The sequence below is a fragment of the Ambystoma mexicanum genome, chromosome 5q, assembly GCF_040938575.1.
Source record: "Ambystoma mexicanum isolate Mex_15411 chromosome 5q, UKY_AmexF1_1, whole genome shotgun sequence".
Lineage (NCBI taxonomy): Eukaryota > Metazoa > Chordata > Amphibia > Caudata > Ambystomatidae > Ambystoma > Ambystoma mexicanum.
The window spans coordinates 933685553-933708377 of NC_090933.1; the positions used below are offsets into that span (position 1 = coordinate 933685553).

A 22825-nucleotide genomic window follows, 5' to 3' on the forward strand; every position below is an offset into this window, starting at 1 on the left:
ATACTTGGAGTTTCCATAAATGGCCTATTGCTTACGTTACCCTAGTAAACAACAAAAGCCAAGTTCAATATGATATCCTATATATTATACATAAAGTCCTACAACATGTGTATGAACTCTTGTATTCTATTTTCTAACATTAAGGTGGCATTAGAAGTGATGTTACACTGATAATCCTCTGGCATAACAGGAACACCTCTGCCATAGCAGTTTTTCTGGTAATGACAGTGCTGTGTCATATTAAATATCACTTAATGAGATTTACACCAATTGCCAATAAAGCATGTAATGGCACCAAAAGCTCTGCTTTCAGATTCCATGCTAGTGAACTTCCTCTGCGTTGTATATTCATTGGATGATCAGGAATCATTTAGCGAGATATCAGGTGTATTCATTTTGTGCACCTGCGTTTGGGAAATTGTTCAAGTATCCTCTGATAAGTGCTTAAAAAACAACAACCACTAGTGCTAGGCTGGGATTTCTACAAAGTTTCCCCTGATTCTCACCTTGGTGCTGTGATAGAGCAGCCAGCATTAAGAAAAAAATACTAAATTACTAAACATCGGCAAACCATTTACATCAACAGTTAGGGTTCTATTCGCATCCATGGAAGGGCGCTCAGGCAACCAGGTGGCTGGAAACACGAGTGAGAACTTCCAGTGTACTGCCCATGTTTTACCAGCCACCTGAGACCCTTCCCTGGGTGCCACTGTTTTTTTTGCACCCCTGGCCCCTCTGACAGGCCCCTGCTGCTCTCCTCCCGACCCTTACCCAGACCTCAACGTCATATCCCAACCCTCACCACAATTACCTTCCGTGGCTCTCGGCACTGCCGCTTCTTCCTGTCGGGCCACTGTCAAAGAAAAAGAAAAGGGTCTTGGTCCCTTTTCTATTTTTTATGGGTGCTGACATCTTTTTGTATTTACTGGAGATTAGGGTTTGAGTAATAAGCGTGCAGCGTATCTTCCTTGAAATAGGTGCAAATGGCTGATCCCCAGTGTTGGGGAGGGGGTTACTGGGTCAGTAACAGCCCTGATCCCTCGCCGAGGCTCTGTCTATACTCAGGCCTGACAGGTGGGTTGCACGCTGTTTCCACAAAGTAAATTACTTTGTTTTAATTTACTTCATGGAAATTACTTTGACAGTTTACATATGTATGTATTTATTTGTGGGTTAAGGGGAAAAAGGGGGTGGGCAGGTTTTTTTTTTTGGTATGGGTTGTACTGAAGGGGGAAGTGGGTTTAGGGAAACCCACCATGAAAAAATACATTTTGATGTAAACTGTCGAAGTCATTTCCACGAAGCAAAAAGCCAAGAACGGCATTAAACAAAAAATTAGCAAAACATAAATTCAAACTAACTGGACTGAAGTAGATAAGGTCTCAAAGAGTCTCGGAATACAGAATAACCCTAGATGGAACGAAGGAAAAGAGGAAGAGCGTTCCAGTGCTGAGGAGCAAGCTGGGAAAATGAGTGAAAATGCGACTGAGCACAAGGAGTATAAGGGACAGCAAGAAGAAATTGGGATTGAGAACGAAGCGAGCGAGAAGGGTTATAGAATGAGACTAGCGAAGCAAGGTAATCAGGAACAAGGCCATAGAGAGATTTAAAGACAATACTTCAAAAATAAATGTGATGCGAGACTGGAATGAAACCAGCCAAGAGACAGAAGAGAAGAGGGTTAGAAGACAGAGTAGGCGAATGGAGGCGTTAAAGACAGATTTAAGGGGAGCTGAACGGGTAAGGGGGAGACCAAAAAGTGCTGAGGAGCAGTAGAATAAACAATAAATTAACAAAGAAATCCAAAGTTTAGAGGCTTCAAAAGTCATGAATGAGCAAGCCTCCAGGATATTGTAAATGTGAAAATGGCAGGATCGTGATGATAGGTGATGAATTAGACGTCTTCATTTGGAAACCATCATTTTGTCATTCACACCTCTGTAAATCATCTGTACTGTACTGTGCCAAGACAGAAAGCTGGACTAATTTGTGGGTACTAGTCCTACATGAATTCTTAATAGACGTGCACCTAGGTGAGCTTGTCGTCAAATCCACATATACCTAAGGAAATTAGGGTGAGATTTTAATTTGTTTCATCTATCTTTAATGCAAATCTCTTTATACTTAATCATGAAATTGCAAGCAACGCCTGACTCGCATTTAAAATGTCCATGTACTTTTGGGAGACCCCAGATGACCAACAAGAGGTCACGTCTCAGGTTTGAGGACCAGAGGGTCAGGAAAGGAAAGCTACAGAGATAAACCCCAGTATTACAAGCAGACAAAGGTGCAGAAGAGGCACCCCGGAAGATGGTCTGCAAACAGAGCTGCTAAGTACTGGAAATGGCCACCAGCCATCGATGTGAGGCCCAGAGACCACAAAGATAAGAGGAGGCTGCTGAGTCCTGCAGAAATGCACGTGGGTTGAAGGTGTATTGGTGAACCGAGCCGTCCGGATTTTACAGGTCGGAATTCAAACTCTTACTCCAAGGACTGCAGACAATGCCGATGAGCATGGAAGGATAGCCAGAACGAGTCATCAGAAGGCCGTGTCAGCTCATCGAGGAGGTGTAGCGGAGCCGTTAGGAGATATGTGAGGGGGAGGTGCTGCGAGGGAAGTGAAGGACACTGAAGGGTTAAGGACTGAGCGTGGAGGTGCCTCAGGGAGGAAGAGCCAGAGTTAGTTATGATTAAATGGTTAACGACATACAACGCGTTCTGTCGTCCTTGTGCGAGTGTCAATGCGATGATGAGAGACACTAACAGGTTCCAGCAAGCAAGGCAAGGCCAAAAGACTCTTGTCAGATGGCTCTGGCAATAACAGAAATCAGGATAACTGAACAGCAAGATACCACAATGCTGATCCTCAGGGTCAGAGCAGTGATGCTTCATAGAGGACAAAGGACAGCAGGACAGGATGCAGGAAGTCTTCTTGAGGAGGAACAGCTGCAGGACGTCCCACACATGAACGAACACCTCAGAGAGCAACCATAGTGCCTTTTCCAGCAAGGCAACATGGGTCCCTTACTTCTGCCCTAGTCGCCAGAAAAGGACTCAGGAGCTCAACAGGATGCACACAGGGCTGCAGTGTAAAAGGATGCAGCTGCTTCTGGTGGACCAGGTTGGGAAAGAGCCTGAGATAGTAATCCCCTGGGTGGAAACAGCACAAGCTTTGTAATGAGGGAGAAAGTCCTCAACACAAGCTTGCAGCAGCAATCACTATTCCCGACAGATTTGCACAAAGGGCTTCCCCAGCCATTCCGTCAACATCCGTGGGTCATCTAAAGCTTCGGTGGCCAACCAATCAGAGCTTGCCAGGTAAACTCTACTTTTACAGACACACATTCAGGGATGTGGATTGAAGTATCTGATAGACCATCATCAGTCAGAACAGGATGTTACTTGGAAAAGGGAACCTTTTGTGCATTCTGGAGAGAGTTCATATAGGCACACATGGCCAAAATGGCAATTTCCCACAGTCAATCACACAAAATGTAGCCCCAATGCAAAATAGCTACATCACAGTGCTTACAATTCCATTAGCAGTCATTTGCTCCTGTTCATGAAACAATGTGCTACTCATGTGGTAAAAAGGTCCCAAAGCTGTTCAGAAAATAACAAGTATAAAGCTTCCAGATGCCTGTGACACTAACACACATTCAAGCTACTCAGACTCACTATGGGAACAAATGGGGAACATTTGTAGGAACCCCCAGCTGGTAGTCAAATGGGCTACTTGGGGCAGCACAACGAAACAAAACAAGTCAGCAAAAAGTCAAAGAGACTAACAGAGTCAACACAATGAGAGTTAAAACATAACTTTCTGACATTACAACTTGCCTTTGGGACTCAGGAAGCTGCATAGAGTATTTTCAGCACATACATACACATAACAGGGTATTATGGAATTAAGAAATGTATATACAATTGCATTACACAACTCACACAATTAGATCTGGGGTTTGTCCGTAAAGGCATTTCTTACCTTGTAAATGTTAATATTATTGACCAAAGGCTTCCCTTAATAAAGATTTGGGTAGACACCTGTAGGCTCCGTGAATGATGTGACAGCATTTTATTGGTCAAAGATCAGTCAGAGATAGGAAAGTAGTATCTGGGACACAACCAGAATTCGGCAGTGTAGTATTGGATTTTTTACAATGTAGGGAGCAATTTGTGTGTGTGAACTATGTAGATCATGTCTTTGTCGTGCAAGGATATTAATGTGTCTTTCTCTTGGGAGAAAATAGGCAGGAGACATTGATTTAACCATGTAGGTTTACAGTGAGCTGTGTTGATGGCCACTTATTTTGTTTCTTTTTTTAGCTCCCTATACAGCTAGACCACAGGACTGTTCTACTGTGCTTTGACATAAAGAGGTTTAAATTCAAGGATTAATTTTCAGCATGATAGACTTGGTTCAGTTCAGTTGTTGAAACATTAAGTTTCAGCCAGCTGGAGTCCATCAAGCTTCCTAACCACCTCCTGCATTCAGTTTAGATCATCAAACTCGTCCAACCAATGTCAATCCATCTGAGCGTCATCAACATAGTGCCATATGGGGATCTCATTAAGCATGTTAAAGTTTAACAGTAGTGGGACTAAAATATTGTATTGATTACGGCCAAAGTAGCTGGTATTGGGGAACCACACAGCTTACAGTAGTTACTGAAAGTTGAAAGAGAAGTAGGACATCAAGGCTGAGAATGGATGAGCTGAACAGGCTCACTATGTTGATGTTCATCCTCAAATGGATGAATCTTCATAAGTTTACTAACCTCATCAGACTTAGCAATGACAATTTGATATGTGTTCTCAAATACTGCCAGGCCCCATTGTGTGGGCATGTGTTGGATATTCACCAATAGGTTACTGCCTGTAATTAAGGAATAAACCCTAACGGGTGGGAGCATTGCCGGACTAGGTAATGCCCCGGGCCAATTAGAAGCCCAAGATTATTGCTATTAGTATCCCAGAATGCAGTTCTCAACGTAAAAAAATACTGAAAAAAATGGTGCCATGGATCATGGAGAAGGAAACTACACGTAGTCCCTTCTCCCTTTCCATGGCAGCCATTGCCGCGTTGGGGATGCGCCGGGACCACTAGTATTCCCGGTGCCAGTGAGGGGCAACGGGGCACCAGGTAAGTAGGGCAGGGGTGAGGGGGGCTAAATATGTTGATAAGGGTGGTGGGTGTGGTGGGAAGGAGACACATGGGTTTAGGGGAGCACTTACCTCGGGCCTGGCGAGGGAAGATGGCGGCCTCCAGCTCCAAGGAGGCTCAGAGTGAGGTTTTTACTGAGTGGTAAAACCCCCATTGTGAGCCACCTGATTGGCTGGGAGGCCACCACACCCGCTCTCCGGGTACTATGTCCAGAAAAGGCTATTTTGAACATAATATATTGTACGTATAAGAAGCTACACGATGGGGTGAATGACTTAACTTGCTAAGTATTGCGTACATCTACATACATGTTGAAATATATTTCCTTTATCGTATTTCAGCCATGATTGCAAACTATGGTTTTTAAAAATGTCAGATGAGGGCCAACAGGCCCATCACATCTGCCTTATTTCCAACACACTACCATGCCAAAGACCCTGGCTTTTCCCGCACCTCCCCTCCAATAGATGTTTTCCAGTACAATTGCCAGGTTGTCTACTTTCTGTAATTGCTCCCCCACATCCACTGCTAGGCTTCTATGAATCTGTGAGTCTATGACATGCTTCGCTATATTTCTTTGCTTTCCTCCCTTCAGTTGGTTATCATGAGATTTTGTCCAAGGATCTCTTTCCAGATGTGGACACGGTCCCTGGGCCTGGCCTTGTTAGTGGGCGGCAGGGCCATCTGGGGGATTTTTAAGGGAGGCAAGGAATGGCAGACCTGCTGAGTCAGCAGCACCTGCCTGCTCAGCTCTCCTTGTGCGGGTGCAGGAATCTGATATAAATGAGAGGGAATTATAAAGAGAGATACCTGAATTAGAATGGGAAACTCGACAGTCAGCCATCTGTCCATTTCACACCGCCTCCCTTCTCATGTAGGTACGAACAGCAGATAGGATAAGGGTATCGAACCCAGGGACAGGCTCAGGGCATGCCAACAAGTGAAAGGACTGCCTCAGAGAGGGACAGGCAAGCTTCAAGTCCCACATCAGAGTTGTGACCAATTCTCAGTGGAGGAGCCCACCTGCCAATCCCTACACCAGCTGCTTCAAGTGACACACCTGAGCTGTGTTCCCCAGAGAGAGGTTGGAATGTAGCATCAGTCCGTGGCAGGGAAAGAGGGGGCTGGACGGGTGAGCCAATCTCAAGTCCCACATCAAGGTCATAAGCTGTCCCAAGGGGGGAGACCGATAATCAATCTCCACTCCAGCTAACACATCTGAGTCCTTTTTCACCAGAGAGAGGCTGGAAGGCAGGGCCTAAGCCCTTTACAGCCCACATGCCTATCAAACACTAGGACATTTTTGTTTCAACTCTTTACATTCCCGGGGGACTCAATTCTCTTGTCAAGTTTCCCAAGGCGCTACCCAGACCTTGGAGAGTGTCCATCTAGACTGATCTTATCGGTACATAACCATCCCATTAATTATATTTATCATGCTATGGGATTTGACCCTAAATAAGATTCTTGTGTTAAATGAAGTCTGTTGTGGCTGGTCTGTTGATCCTATCACCATACTTTGAGACTATTCACTATTTTAATCACCTTTGTATGTGTGTATGGGATTTATAAAGGGGCAAACGTAGGTTGGAACACTGATGCGCAGTACAAAGGGAACACACACACCGTCATCTATAGTTTTCAGATCCTCACCTCTCGCCTCCTTAGGTCCACCATCCACAGGACGCACACACATGCTAAACCTCTAGATTTAATCATCATTATCAGCACCTTACGCAAAGGTGACTTTCAGAATCTGTATGCACTCTGGAAGCTGGGAACCACCAAGATCACAAAATAAAAGCCATTGACTGAAGGCAAAGATTGCTAAAATATACCAAGTGCAAGATGGATATGAACTTTAATTGCGTGTTTTCAGCTAACAAGAATGAGGCACCATTCCCAGCGAGGGGAGTGAGAAGTGACGTTGTTTTATTTGATAGAAACTGCATGGTGTGGAGGCCACAGTGGTTCTCTCCACCTGACCACATCCAGGTTTACATTGTTTGAACCATATTCCTTCTCGTTGCCTGTTTGCTTTCTTAGGTGCCTCGAGAAAAAAGGTTGCTGTCCGGGAACAAAATGAGTGATGCCCAAGAAGATCAAGACAAGAGGTACAGTATCACTGCAAGGATGTCCTTCCTTGCAAGAGTTATTATGCATGAACTCATGCCACAAGTGGTGTGATCTTGGTGCCATCTGTCGGAAGAAATGTTTTAATGACTGAATGGTTGTGGTTGCCAGGTTACATTTGCCCAGCAAAACATGCGGGTCTTAACTCTGTCATGTATCTGTAATGTTGTACAGCTCTGCAAAGCGCTCCGCTATGTATCTGTATTGGTTAATACTTCTGTAAAGCGCCCTGTTGCTTCTCGAAGCTAGGTCTGCACTTAATAAATACAATAGTAATAATAATAATAGTAATAATAACAGCTTTGTCACGGAAGCCTAGGGTGTCAAAGATCCATAATGATGCTATGAGGACAGAGCAATCTCTGTCTTTTTCGTACTTTTCTAGACAAAGGCACAGCAGTGGCTGCATTACAGAAACTTTGCACCCGTGCAATTGAAACTTTCGATGATATTAACACTAGAGTAAAATTTCCTGAGTGACAACAACAGATGCTTTCAGTGCATTTGTGCACCTGGGCAATGGATGCCCTAGGGCTAATACGGTTTCAAATTGCAGTTGAACCATTGACATTTTCTGTGATACAGTCCAAAGTAGATTGAGAGAGGATTAGTGCAGAGGATAATTTGATATTTTGTGATTGGACATTAAGAAAGGTTCTCCTTATAGAATAATGACATTTTGCACCAGTGTTTACATTGACTGAACTGGGCAAAAGAAGATTTGCACAGACTGATAGGTGCACAAAATGATGCAAATGTCATGTTAAATTGCACAGCACCGTGACAATGTGATCCGGGCATTGTGCATCTTAAGTAGATGTGTTGTTTGCAGGAAAATGCAGTTTCTATTTTTTGAAATTAGTGGCAAATTGCGTTTTTATTTACTACAAACTACAGATAAATGAACATTGTATTCCTATGTTTACGCTATTAATGAAGTTCACGGTGTAATAGTATGCATATATCGATAAGGCTCAGAAACAGTAAACATGTCTGTTTATGGGATGAGGACTTTCATAGTCAGTAACCCTTTGGTGATGAGAAATTGAGCATTATATATCATCTCTTGGCAAATAGGGAAAAGATCAGAACATATGTGACAAGGCAAAAGCATCCCTTGGCAGTGTGGTGTAAAGTGTCATTGCTGTGTACCAGGACTTCTTCGCTAGTATTGGGACTGACTATCGGCTTATGCATACACATGGGATTTGTAAAACTAGAGCCATGCAAAAGCAGATGGTGATGGCAAAAGGGGACTGGCAGATCCTTTGGCTGTGCTGATATCCCTGTGTATAGTACGCAGATAGACCCTAGATGTTCTCCAGCGTTACACGTGTTACTCTGTATTATTGTACAGACACATCTGACCCAGCAACATCACAAGTCTACCCTAAAAAAAACAGTGGCAGTGCTGAAGTGGCTGCTGATCACTCACGACTTCATGCCCTTGGTGGCAGTGTTAAGGCAAGTAGTGATCATGGTCATGATAGGCAATACATGAATGGGACATGCGAATATCAGCAGGGACTAATCCACATAAAAGAGCGAACAACATATATGCTGGGGATAAACTAAAGGTATTTAGACAGTTTGTATTGTTGTACTTAATATTTATGTAAATGTGTAAATGTGCCACAAAAATGAAGATATCCCAACCTTCAGAATAAAAATATATGGAAACACACTTTCCAATGCGAAAAGTAGATTAATAAACACACATCAAGACCAAACTTGCAACGCAAACTATGATATGTGACCATAAAAGTGATAACATCAATACAATGCAGGTTAGAGCATTCTCTATAAAACCTGCTATTTATAAACACCATGTATACAACGTGTACACTGAACATTCTTCAATAATGTATACATTTAAAATATAAAGATATGTTTGATGATTTGTATCAGCACACACATATTGGGCATTTATGCAATAATATTTTTGTCTGTATATATTTGTCATTGTATTGGCTGCATAGGAGATCCTCTAATGTATATGATATTGTCGCTGTCAATTTTATGATTATATATAACCGTTTCTATTGCAATTGTGGTCGATGTGTCTTTATTAGTCTATTTTATTGATTAAAATGTTTCTCTTTTTTATTTATGTACTACTTTATGTGAATGTCAAGATATCTTTTACATTTGCATACGTATTTTAAGAATTGCTAAGTGCTTGAATACTTTGAGGCCACACTGTGTTTACCTTGTGTTCCTTTTCATCTGATCATAATATGGGTAACCAGAGTCCTGGTGCTGCATACTTACCTCTCTGTGCATTCAGCCAGTTTTCTCGTTCAGAGATGGGAGCGCAATGGTAGCCAGCATAGGAAGAGTCCTATACCTCCTATATTGAAAACTCTGTCTGCCCATTGATTTTGAGATCCTACATGAGCTTCGAAATACGACAGAAAACCAAACAAATGTCACCCCTTACCAGGATGCTTTCAATTATCTACTAACTTATATTCGAGATATCTGTGTGCAGGTATCGACAGCAAGCACACAGGTGTTCTAATCTAATTTACTTCGCTTACTCCTGAGCAATTCTCATTCCTTTATAAGGGAATCGAAATATGGAGCCCCCGAATAGATACCTATCCAGCCATTATTTTTAACAACTTGGAATCATCCTCTTCACTCACAAATCTTTTAATGGTGATAGTAAACACATCCCACTCTACTGCAACTGTCCCTGATAGTTTAATGCAGGCGGACATTACAACTGTCTTTAAGAAGCCCCAGGATGATCCAGAGGACACGGCCAATTACATCTCTGATCTCCATGTGTAGCAACACGTACTGACGCTGCTGTGCTTAAACAATTAAACAGCTAAATACAAGAACAATTCTTCTTGACTTAAGAGTAGTGAGGTTGTTTTAACGACCATGTTGGATGACATGAGAAAGATGGCGACACAGATGGCACTGGCGCTGGATCTCCCACTTCCATGGACGACGGTATCCTTTCAGACAGACTGAGCCAAATAGGTATTACCTACCAGATAAATAGATGCAAGCGATTTCCATTGCACCCCACTGTTCTACATTCGAGGCATACTCTGCAGTGTAGCACAATGACTGTTGCTTTCACCCCTTCTATTGGGATGAGACTTCTTGAGTTATACGACAGACACTGCCTAATCCATGCCGATGATGCTTAATTGCTAGTCCATCACCAACCCAGGCCATCAATGTCGAAGAGTGATTTTCCCATCCGTATAATTGATATCCACCACTGGAAGGCGACCAGTAAGACTGAAATGAAACACTGCAGAAATGGAAATAATTATGAGTGACAAAGCTGTATGCACATGTAACTAGACATTTGAATACATACATGTTAAATATTTCAGAAAGGGGAGATTCTCTTTTTAATGAATATGAGCTGGAAACCCTAATGCAGTATGAGGCCGCCGGTCAAAGGAATGAAAGCATATATGACCAGCGATTGGCAATAAGTTCATCATGATTACCTACCGGTGGCTATATATACACGTCATTTGTTTTATCTTTAAACCATCCGAGGTCACTGAAGCAATGCTGGTTACTTGGCATCGCCGAAGAAGCGAGCAGATTAGTGTCCTCGATTTCAGGCTAGCACTGGCACTTGCAGGGGTTAAACAGGTACAATGGGCAGGGAACAACATGAAATCTCTAGAGGCACCGCTGTGATCCTAAAAGAACACAATGAGCACCTTGTAGAAGTCAAACAGATAAAGCACGATTTCCACTCAATGGATCAGCGGCTGGGAATTCATGTTCTCTTGCACATGACTGGAAAATAATCATTATATAAGGGTAGACACCTATTACCTCCTTAAATGCAGGCAGCACCTCGATGCCACGTTCTTAGCAACGGCAATGTTGGAAGTAGTGTGAGAGGTGCATTCTCACTGCTGGCCTTTCCATGGTCTCCAGCCGCTCAGATGAACATCTAGACAACCCTCTGCTATACTGTGGCAAAAAGCCCCGAGCTGGCGGGCCATTACCACCTAATGTAATCCCCCTGGGGCCCATAGTTAACGGAGGCCCCGGGGGCATTACCATTAGGCAGTAATGGCCTGCCAGCGAGGGGCTTATTGCCATTAGTGTTAGCGGGTTTTATAGCCCGGGATACTATTGGTGTTGTTATATTTTTCAATCTGCATTTGTTTTGCAGTTTGAAAAGGCAGCCACTGCAATACGCGTTAGTTCTAGAGAGACTAGAATGCGCGCACTGCTTTCTTACTACGGATCAACAGGGCGCCATTTTGGCCCAAGTTGATCCGTAGTAATGAATGGGGAGGTAATGTGCAACAAAACAGTAAAAGCACAATAAAGCTTGTGAATGGTTGGAACGCAAGGCCAAAGCACTTTTCAGTGATAATGCAGGCTATTTTGAAAGCCGCAGCGCGTTGTGGCATCCTCGCAGGTTCTGCAAGTTTATTCACATAAATGGCGGTGTACGGCAGTGAGTGAGGAGGCTTTCACATCCGGCGCTAGATGCATGCTAATGCGTAAACGGGATTATACTGTGGTAAGGATCGCAATTGAGCCAATCCACGTAAAGTGTTTCCCGTAGCATTGGCGCGCCGGGTACTAATTCACGATTAGTAAGGCATCTAGTATAAATCACACTAAGGCCAATACGCAGATGATCAGGAGCTTATAGAATACATCCTTTGGTCTGGATTTTAGGCTTCAAGAGCTGTTGGGTTTTATAATGGAAATTGCACTTCGCACAAAGTCTCTTCAACAACCAATAGTTTTCTAAATACTACCTGCATACCGAGATTTGATCACAGATGCTGAGTGCAGCGAAAAGTGTCTGGTCTCGCTTCAGTTAGAGGCTCCCCACATTGAACCAAGCAGGTTTCCTCAGGACCTCTGTGGATTCATCCCAGCAATAAGAAAAAGAAGAGTAAAGCGGACGCAGGGGGCCTACATAGGCTCTGAATAATGGGGGTGCTTGTAGCAACATGGACCGTCTAGAATAGACATTAAATTGTTTGTGCTGGTGGTCATGACAACTATTTTTGTGACTGTTGTTTGTCTGTGGAAACCTTTAAATTACTATGACGAACTATATTTACTGATATATAAGTGAGTAGCAATTTGGCAGATTATGTTTTTGGTTTGACCGAGATTTGATAGGCAGTCACACATGGCTTCATGGAGGCTATGCTTAGTCAGGAAACTAGGTGGTGTTTTGGTAAAATCCCTCTAGAGTACTGCGGTCTGCATTTATTTTCCTGGTAGCTGGACGGTGTGTTGCTGTGATGGACAATCTGGAATTTGAATGTGTTGGGCGAACAGGAGGATACCAGTTGATGTGGGCTAGGCAATTGCAATTGCCTAGCCCACATCAACTGCTATTCACCATCCAGCTGCCATGACAATCAGAATGGACCTCCTCTGAGGGTGAACAAGAGTAGCAGGGAGGGGAGAAGAGATGGGGTGGTTGAAGCTAGCAGTTGAATGACTTGGGCTTTGGAGGAGTTTAGAAGGAAGACCTAAATGACATCCAGTAATGGATTGACAGCGAAATAGTCAGACAAAAGCCGGTATTTTGGAAGTTTCTCTTTATCTCTCCAGATAATAGCAGGTTCCTATTGCAGATTGGATTTCTTCAGGATGCCTGAACTCATCAAAAATGGCTGCAGTCTTTGTTTACACATTCCTGATCCCAATGGTGGTTGTTGTGAGGCCAAGTACATTTCCTTAACTTTGGGACTGCTATGGTTTTAAGATGACCTGGAACCCGGTTCCTAATGTGAGACTTGCTTGCTGTGCACTATTGCTTATTTCTAAGAGACTCTGGGTTAGTGATGGTGATTTTATAGGAGGGGGTAGAACGTGATGGCACAATGTAGCCTGCTATGTATTTTGTCATAGGGACATATTTGTTATTAGTGTAAGTGACGTACTCCCCGGCTTATGATGGACCAAACAGACGATATCGAATCCTTCTCAGTTCCTTAAGCAGGTTGCCTGTGAAGTCACTAAACCCATGCGAAAAACTGGTTCAATAAATAGACCAATGGATAGCTGCCATGTTACAATGGATGCAAGTTAGAAAAGCTTTCCCAACCCTAGTTCCAACGATAATAGCCAAAGCATCATGTAGAACAGCTGGCCCACTGGCAGTTCCTACAATCAATACATGATAGTAAAATGATCAGCTAGCTAATGGGATGTTAGGTTGCCAGAAAATTGTTGTATATTGATGAGTAAGTTTTAACAGAACGAATGTAGTTCACTGAGGGGGAACACACCCTGTTTTTGAAAGGTGCCCATCTAGGAGTATATGTTGTGGATGCCCTCCCAACATCCTCTCAGCTATCCCCATAGACCAGCAGTGAAGGGGGTCCAAAGGGGAGGTATGAAGGAAGTAGACAACATGCACAAAACACACCTGAGAGCTCATTTTCCATGAGCATGGAGCAGAAATGAATGACGTAAAAGCCTTGCGTAAGGCTGTTATGCCATTCATTCACCTTACGGCCCATTTTCCAGGATTTTTGTGGTGAGGATGAGAGGCAGACTGCAACTTGTGTTTCCACATCTTCTCTTCCTCTCCACCATACAAATGCTCCAGAGTTTGCACCAACATGGATTTTCATTCCGGTGCAAATGCTGGCGACCACTAAGGGGTTCACCGGCTTTACACACTAGCATAAAGCAGGCGGACTCTGTAGGGATCCATTGTACATGCTGCCTGCCATATGCGCCTGGTACGCAGTTTTCACAATGAAAATGAAACACTGCCCGTCATGCTTGCATGTCGGGCAGCATTTAATTGTTATTGTGTACGCTGCTTGCCAAGCTGCGCTCACAATTAAAAGTTTCCTGTTGTTCTTGCGCACTCTCCTCTTTCCTTACTGTTTGCTCCCTCTCACACAGCCAACACCAATAATTACCAGGTTTTCAGCCAAACACCCAAACCTCCCTCGAATGTCTTCGCTCCACAAGCAAAAAACATGGAGTCTTGACGCCCTCCAATCCTTCTTGAGCTACTCATCTCCCTTCTCTCAGCATGACACAGCTCCATGACAACATGTAAGACGCATGCTTGTTACAGTGACGGGCTCACTGTTGGCTTTCTGTCAAAGGGCAGTGCTATACTCTGACGCAGTACCGTTGGTGAAGGAGGCGCAATGCTGTACTCATCATAGCAGGCCTGCTGCTGAGATCGGAGCAGAGCCTAGGCCGGGGCACTCATTCTCATTGGCTCATTTTGAGATTGAGGGAATCCGGGATAGGCAGAGGAAATGCTGTATTCTGTTCCGTGACATCATCCCCTGGAATACAGGAATACTACTTTCATTTTATAATAGTGGGCGCAGTAGCGGAGGCAGTTTTGGTGCCGGGGGAGCAGATAATAGTGCACCAGAGGGAGGCTGGGGGTGCATGGACACCAGGGGGAGCCAAAGGGGGCCACCGCCCACCCCCTAGCTCCGCCACTTAGTGGGAGATATTGCATGTAGAAAGATGTATTATACAAGGCAAGGCACCATTAAACATCGCCATAGTGCACGGTTAGGTTGAGCTTCGAGGTACTGTTTGGTAACACAGACACTCAGATAAGGAAAGTAGGGCAGTGGCTTTGAGTACATGTACTTGATTTCCCTTCCAATAGTGCCTTTTTTCTATTTCAGCTTAGGGGGATGTAGCGGCTTGCTATTGAAGTCAGGGTTATTGAGCAGGGCTGTAGAACACCTAAAGCAGGCAGTGGGACATGCGTAAGAGCAGTGCAAAGAGAGTCATGCAGTGCTGTCACTGGCCGGCCAAAGCAGAGCTGCCAGGATATGGGACATGCCTAGGAGCAGTGAAAAGAGAGTCATGCAGTGCTGTTACTGACTGGCCAAAGCAGAGCTGCCAGGATATGGGACATGCCTAGGAGCAGTGAAAAGAGTCATGCAGAGCTGTTACTGGCCGGCCAAAGGAGAGCTGTCAGGATATGGGACATGCCTAGGAGCAGTGAAAAGAGAGTCATGCAGTGCTGTTACTGACTGGCCAAAGCAGAGCTGCCAGGATATGGGACATGCCTAGGAGCAGTGCAAAGAGAGTCATGCAGTGCTGTTACTGGCTGGCCAAAGCAGAGCTGCCAGGATATGGGACATGCCTAGGAGCAGTGAAAAGAGAGTCATGCAGTGCTGTTACTGGCCGGCCAAAGGAGAGCTGCCAGGATACTTGGAAATCTTCATCAGGTTTATGATGAAGGAAGCTACAGAGACCTTAGATCCGCCTACACTGGACACAAGGAGGGCAAAGGGGAGGCAACTGCTCACGGGCTAGAGAGGTAGCAGACGAGGGCATCATATATCAGCCAGAGGAGTAACCCTTCAGGACGACTGTTCATGAGATGTGGGAGATGAGTGAGTGGCGTAAAGAGCTTACTCATCAGAGAAAAGGTGTGATTCCATGGAACCGCCTCACAGCAGGAATAAGCAGGGAAACACCAATACATACCATGCAGGGGAGTAATAATTGCGTGTGAACGAAGACTATGTTGGCCGCTAAGAGCCTTGTTCTTTTGAAGTTGTGGAATCTGGCATAAAGACCCCGAGGGCAACCACCTACATGGTCAGCATCAGCTCTGCTGGAGAGTCATCATTTTCTGCATGGTTCTTATCCTGTTTCAGTTCCATGTGGAAAATCCGAATGGACCTCCTCCGAGGGTGTATGTGATCAAGGTGGAGATCAGGATTAGAGACTTCCATTGAAGAAACTGGTTGCCGTCATTGCTATAGATTCTGAAAGACTCCGTCTCACGTTTCACAGGGACAAGAACAGCCTGTCCGGGGGCATCAGAATGCTGATCCTGCGGAAAGGCATGGAGATTCCATGCATGGAGTGGGAAAAGCCAAAGTCCAGATTTCCCGCCAGGCTTCCGCTGCCTGCAGTGACCCCATCCCAGATTAGGGCTGAATTGGGAAACCCCACAGAAATAAGGTTTTCTGCAGGAACCCCCATATCTGGCACATTCAGAATGTAACACAACCAGAGTGTGTCGTGTCACAGTTGATTGAAAAATGCAGGTTCTTTCTTTTGAAGCCAGAGGATCCAGCAGAGTGATCACGTCCACCTCTATGGTCAGGGTGGATCTCCTGATTTCCTGCATGGAGCTGATCTAGCCACAGGAATCCAGTACGTGTTTCTGCTGCAGACGGATGCAGAATCCATGCACAGTGGGGGAAGAACTGTGGTGCACATCTTCCACCCGGAATCCCACTCTGTGAAGGGAATCTATTCCAGAATGTGTCAGGGGCGGGAAACCCCACATGCACAATGTTATCTGCATGTTTCTCCCACCTCTGTCTCCTTCAGAATCATAGTATGAGTAGAGTTCTTGGTTTTACAGCAGATGGGGAAATGGAGGCTATCGACCTCATTCGATGGAAGCTAGAAAATCGAGTGGAAAGATCCTGACTGCATCTGTGGTCAGTGTCATTTCCAGCCACCAGAATCTTCTGATTTTCTTGGCATGGAGGCAGAACCAGGAATCTGCCCATATCGCAGGTTCTCGTGCGTGTTTCTGCTCCATGCCCACATGGCGAATATCAGTAATGGCATCCACCACGAAAAACATTGTGGTGTTCATTACTATTCACTCTGATAGTATCCTCCTGATAGTATTCCTCCCTACCTTTCCTCCCTCCTCTCTTTCTACTCTCCCTCCACCCCCTTCGCTCTGCTTACCTCTTCCTTCTCTCAGTGCCCGCCCACTGTGCTCCTTCTCGCTTCCGCTCCTTTTTGCTCCTCGCCCCACTCCATTGGAACTCCTTACCTCTCCCCATCCGTTTCATCTCCTCCTACTCCTCCTTCCGCTCCTCCTTAAATCTCACCTTCTTCTACCCTCCCCCGAACTGCCCTTCTCCGCTCCCTCCCCTATCCCTCTCCACTCCAGGTTTCCAACCATTCAAACTCGGTAAATTGTTCTTCATACTGTTCTTGTTCATTTGAATCATGTATTTTATTCTACTGCTTCTCATGTTGTTTAATGTAAAGTGCTTTGGCATAAAGTGCTATATAAGAGTTAATAAATACAAATACAAATCCACCTGTTCTCTAGCAGGAGCAAAAACAGCCCACAGGAACAATGTGTTGCACAGGTGTCTCCCACACCGTGTGCCATAGAATGAAGCTGTGTGTGGGGGTCATTTAACCCTATGAATCTGTGTAAATGCACAAAGGTTACGGCTATTGAGTTACTCTGTCAGCTCCAACGAGGATGTCAGTCCATGGAAGTGTAGACTGGTTCCCAGTCATACTTAAAGAGAGATGGTGACAGAAAAGGTCCAGATTGTTTGAAAGCTTTCTTTCTTCTGGATGTTAGTCACACTTCCCTCATGGGGAAAAGGAATATCTAGTTGGAATGACTCATGTATGTGTTTGTATTTTTTTGCAGAAGTTGTCTAGGAAATAACGATGCTCCAAGTAATGTGAGCGGAGGAGAAAACCGTATACAGGTTTTAAAGACTGTGCCGGTCAACCTGTCCTTAAACCCAGAACATCTGGAGACTTCCAAAAGGGATCACTACAGCAACAGCGTGTCCGGAAGCCCCACGTCGATCTCCGTGTCGGGGATAGCGGTCGTGAAGGCCGAAGAGTTCACGCCGGTTTTCATAGCCCCCGCAGGACATTACTCAAGGGGGCAAGGCGAGGAACACCGTGGAGTGATCTTTGAACCGTCTTCATATGACGTGCCGAGCATCGTGCCACATACAGATTACCTGAAGGACGATCAGCGCAGCACTCCGGATAGCACATACAGCGAACCTTTCAAGGATGGGATGTCAGATGTAAGTGACCTCTTAAATATACCTTCTGCCTAGTGTATGATCGCATTTGTTAGCCACCTTGTGGGACTTTGCTGGATTGATCTGGCTGTGTGAATCAAAGCCAGAGTGTCGTTGAATGGTAAGATATAGTAGACTTGTGAGAGTATACCCTATATCAATTAGGAGACACCAGTTCTCTTGTGTTCAGGTGTCTGCTTACTCCTCATTGTCAGTGTGGTGAAGAATATTGATCGACTGCTATTCTGATGGATCAGAGCCATTTGTGGTGCAGTGTGGCGACCTCTTAGCGCAGCGTTTCCAGTGGCTATGCATTCTTTCCACCGGTAGGTTTTGTTAAAGGCTGTATGATTCCTGTGTGCCTTTGCAGGCCCTTGTTCATTGACTTGTACCCAGAATCTTGACTCCTGAGATTCTATCCGGGGCTACAACCAAAAGACCAGGGGCTATAGCCCCCTTAACCTCCCCCTAGCTACGCCTCTGTCCATGTGTGCTAGAAACTCTGATGGCACTTTAGAGACGATTCCTTAAGGACGAAGGATATGGCCCTTACTAAACCAGCGGACTCCAGGAGCCTGTTGATCATGTAATCATTGGGTGTTTGCGGGACAGGTGCCGCTAAAGGCGAGACGTAGTAACCTGCTTTGGAACCTCACCATTTAACATTTCATGCTCTCAGAACCTGCTTTCAGATTTAAGGAGCTATATCTTCAAACTGCTCCAGACCAGGGCAAACAATAGACCTCTTGCTGGAGCCGCAACAACTCTTACTTTGCAGAAGTGAACAGTGTGTCAACTTAGAAGACATAAAAGTTGTCTTCCTACAAGTAGCTGCACAGTTCAACCTGCTGAAAGATGCAGAACACTCCTGAACACTAGGAAGGAAGCAGCAGACTGCATGGAAGGGGGAGTGTCCTGTCTGTGGCAACTTTATTCCTGCGCATGGTTTGTGGTTCAGCTCCCAGTCTCAGGGCTCAACAGCATCAGGAAGGCAATCTTTCCTCCGCCAGTAATGTGAGGACTCGACAGAACCCAAGAGGAGGAGCAGCAGCCTGCTACAACAATATCCCGTACGAAATCCAGAAACGCCATCCCCACAATCCCCCAGTCCTGGTGCACCTTGCTACCTCCCAACCCTCACGCAGGATGACTTTCCTCTTGAAAACCCCTCCTATTCACCATGACCCAAACCTGGACTTCCTCCTCGCTCCCTAAGGGGGGATACCTTACTTTGTCATATCCAAAGCCAGTCTGATTATTTCCACACACATCATGAGGGATCTCTTATCTGACTTTATTCTTCTTTCTTTGTCAATGCTAGATCTCCCAACCCAGTCAGTCTTTTGTGGGTTCAACTAAAGGCTGCACAGCTGCATGGCCCTAAGACATTAGCCCCGGCAGTAGACCCCGAACATAAATCCTAACATGTGCATGCAGACTGACTTTGAATTGAACAAACCTACACGGATTCCATTGTTTTACACTGTTTCCTTGTGGCAGATTTTTCAAATTATCCAATATATTAAAAACATATACTTATTCTTGGACTTGATTTGTGAAGAAACATAATATTTGGACAGCATTTTTTGACCATTGATCAATATTGTGTGTCTCTGGATAAATGTAACTAACCGTTTTTAGAGAATAACTTATTTATTGCCCAACATATGTCATGTGGTTGGGGGAATGGTAGGACATCATGGTTTGAATGCTTGGAAAATAAGATTTTGAAATGTTTCACATTTTAGTTGTTGGGTGTGCAGATAAGGCACACCCAATAACCACACAGGAAGGACATGACGCACAGATGTGTAGTCTGTTTAGTTTTTTTTTTAATGTTATTGATTAGCCACTCACGTGCATAGTGATGGGGCTGAATGCTAGAGTGGTGCGATGCATTCTGAGCCCTGACCCAGGGCACACCATTATGGTTATGTCCTGATGGATACACCACATATGAGAATGATGAGTGCTTACATATTATTAGACATGCAGTATTTGCTTGGAAATATGGTGCTGCGCATCAGAAATGCCTTGGCAGGACGATGCACACCTTTGGTGCAAAAATGGGCCTCTGTCTTTCTTGAAACATGTGCAGTGTCTGCTTCCAGCCCCAGTCATTGCCGGATCAGAGAAATGGGTGTAGTGATTGCTAGTGTTGTCCTGTCATTGCCAGGCTGGACTCGGGACTAATGATAACACATGCACCCAGGGAGCTGATAATCTCATTTATTCTCCCTAATACAATACAATATGGTTTTTACTCATCTGAATGTTGTTCTTACAGGTCAATTTCTGTCTCTCCCCTTAGTAATTATGTCCCTTGTCCCTATCCTGTTTCCTGTCCGCCCACAGCCACAGGAAGTGGTGTCTAGCGACGAGGGCCCGCACCCTTTTTAGTTTGGACTATCAGGTGGCGCTGAAAGTGCTGCCTATAAGCCAAAACTATTGTCATGGGAAGTGAAGAAAGGAGAGAGATGACATGTGAGGGTGGACACATAGCCTGTGGGTGTTGTTTGACTGTCTCTGGCCATGCGGATTAATATGGCCATTTCAACCCACCACCTGCCACTTTCCACCCAAAACACATGCCGCTGGAATCTCTTTGATCTAGCTTTATCAAGCAGTAAGATCAGACTTTCTTCTGTGAAGGCCTACTTGCATTATTTTAAAGACACATTCTGCAAGTTAATGGCTTAATTGCAGCTGATAATGACTACTGGTGTAATAAGAACGTCTTAACAGAGCACTTGATATATAAACCATGTGTGTCTTTGCAGCTAAAGGCCTATTAGGAAGAAGCACCTGAAGTCCTTTGTAGGTGTGCACGTATATATGTAATAGAAAGACGGATACACAGAACAAGGTGTATGCGCTGTTGGTATTAATTGGAAAATAAATTGGAAAGAAGTTGGCTTTGCACTTAAGCCTGGTGGGTGATGGCAAACCTGTTGGCAGGGCAGGCCAGGCAGTAAAGACAGGCTCACTCAATCTCTATTCCACAAAATGACTCATTTAGTGTCAGTACATGCCATTGTTTATGTTAATTTTGCCTTCGGTGCCAATGCATGTGTGTCTTGAAGCACCTTATTGAATGGACACAACCATCACCTGCGGAAGAATGTTCACGGACACTGGAGAATGATGTCTAGGAAAATTAAATAAGCACTGAGAAATACAGTCAGCAATATCATAGCTCAGAAATACTGTCAGCAATATCCTAGCTCAGAAATACTGTCAGCAATATCACAGCTCAGAAATACAGTCAGCAATATCATAGCTCAGAAATCCAGTCAGCAATATCCTAGCTCAGAAATACTGTCAGCAATATCACAGCTCAGAAATACAGTCAGCAATATCATAGCTCAGAAATACTGTCAGCAATATCACAGCTCAGAAATAGTCAGCAATATCATAGCTCAGAAATACTGTCAGCAATATCATATCTCAGAAATACAGTCAGCAATATCATAGCTCAGAAATACAGTCAGCAATATCATAGCTCAGAAATGCTGCCAGCGATATTATACAACACGCACAGAATGACAATTGCCTAAAACATACCAATCTCGCCAGAACACACTGAGTCACCAGACAAACAGCTTTACTCTGCTCTCTTTTGGAAACCATGTTCACATGTCGCTCGCCACCGCTGAGCCTTCGTTGGCACTTGAAGACATTTTAGAGTACCGATGCAATGTTGCCAGTTATATCTTGACCTTGGAAGCTGGCTCAGCCCTGTCGTGTGTGGAACCACCGGCTGCTGGCAGGTGTCAAGAAGCGCAACCAGTCCTCATCAAAGGACCTTTTCATTATAATCCCACTGCCGCCCACTGCAATCCTTTTCACTAGATGGGCCCTTTACCAAACATAGCTGACTTTGTAACTGAATGTTGTTACACGGAACAGACGAAATCCAGGGATACTATTTAGAAAAATAATGTATTGCTTTTTATTTTCAACGTGAAACTTCACATATTAACTAAGCTAGTCCTACAAGACAGAAAACAGACAACAAAAAACTCAAAAATGTTCACATAATAATGAAAAAGTCCTAACAGAATTCTAAAGAAACATCCATCCATACCACAGCCATGCATCATCCATTGACGAACATTCCCATATATCCATATGTGAATTTGTATTTTTAATTTTAAAACTACTGATCGCGGACTAAATATAGTGTAAGGATGGCAGATTTCTTTTATTCATACATGTCTTTATATCTGGATGTGGTGCCATGAGAGCGATTGTATTACCATTACAGACGATGGTACACTAGGACTTGGATGGCCATCTAAACTTTTTATACATGGCCGCCGGCCTCTTTCCGAAGTCCCTCGCATAACTATATGGTTCGGCCTCCATATCTTTACCATTGGTCACTATTCAAGGCAGGGATGAGTAGGAGCCTTGCATCAAGTTTAGTTAGTTGTGCGGTACGCGATAAGCTAATACTAGAAAGTCGAATGCCTGTCTAGTCACACTTGAACGTTTGACATCAAGAAGTAACGATTCCGGGTACGCTAATGGAAATCGCGTTTATAGCCGAATGCTGTGCCATCGCAGGGATTGGAATATTACAACACATGACGGCACATCATGACTGGTATGGCCGCCTTACCCTTTTCAAATGGTCGCCGTATTTGTCTGTTCAGTGTGCTTTACATGTTTTCCATACAATCACATGATCTGTCAATCTCTAGCCATGCCATTGGTCAATATTCAAGGCCGAATGAGC

General features: G+C 44.4%; 1 protein-coding gene across 1 annotated transcript in view; it reads left to right on the forward strand.

Annotated features, from left to right (window-relative positions):
- GRHL2 (grainyhead like transcription factor 2) overlaps window positions 1–22825 on the forward strand; it is a 567062-nt gene that overhangs the window by 107987 nt on the left and 436250 nt on the right. The window contains exons 3-4 of the mRNA XM_069621448.1: window positions 7211–7278; window positions 17694–18087. Coding sequence (XP_069477549.1) covers window positions 7211–7278; window positions 17694–18087 — 462 coding nt within the window. The remainder of the gene's footprint in view (window positions 1–7210; window positions 7279–17693; window positions 18088–22825) is intronic.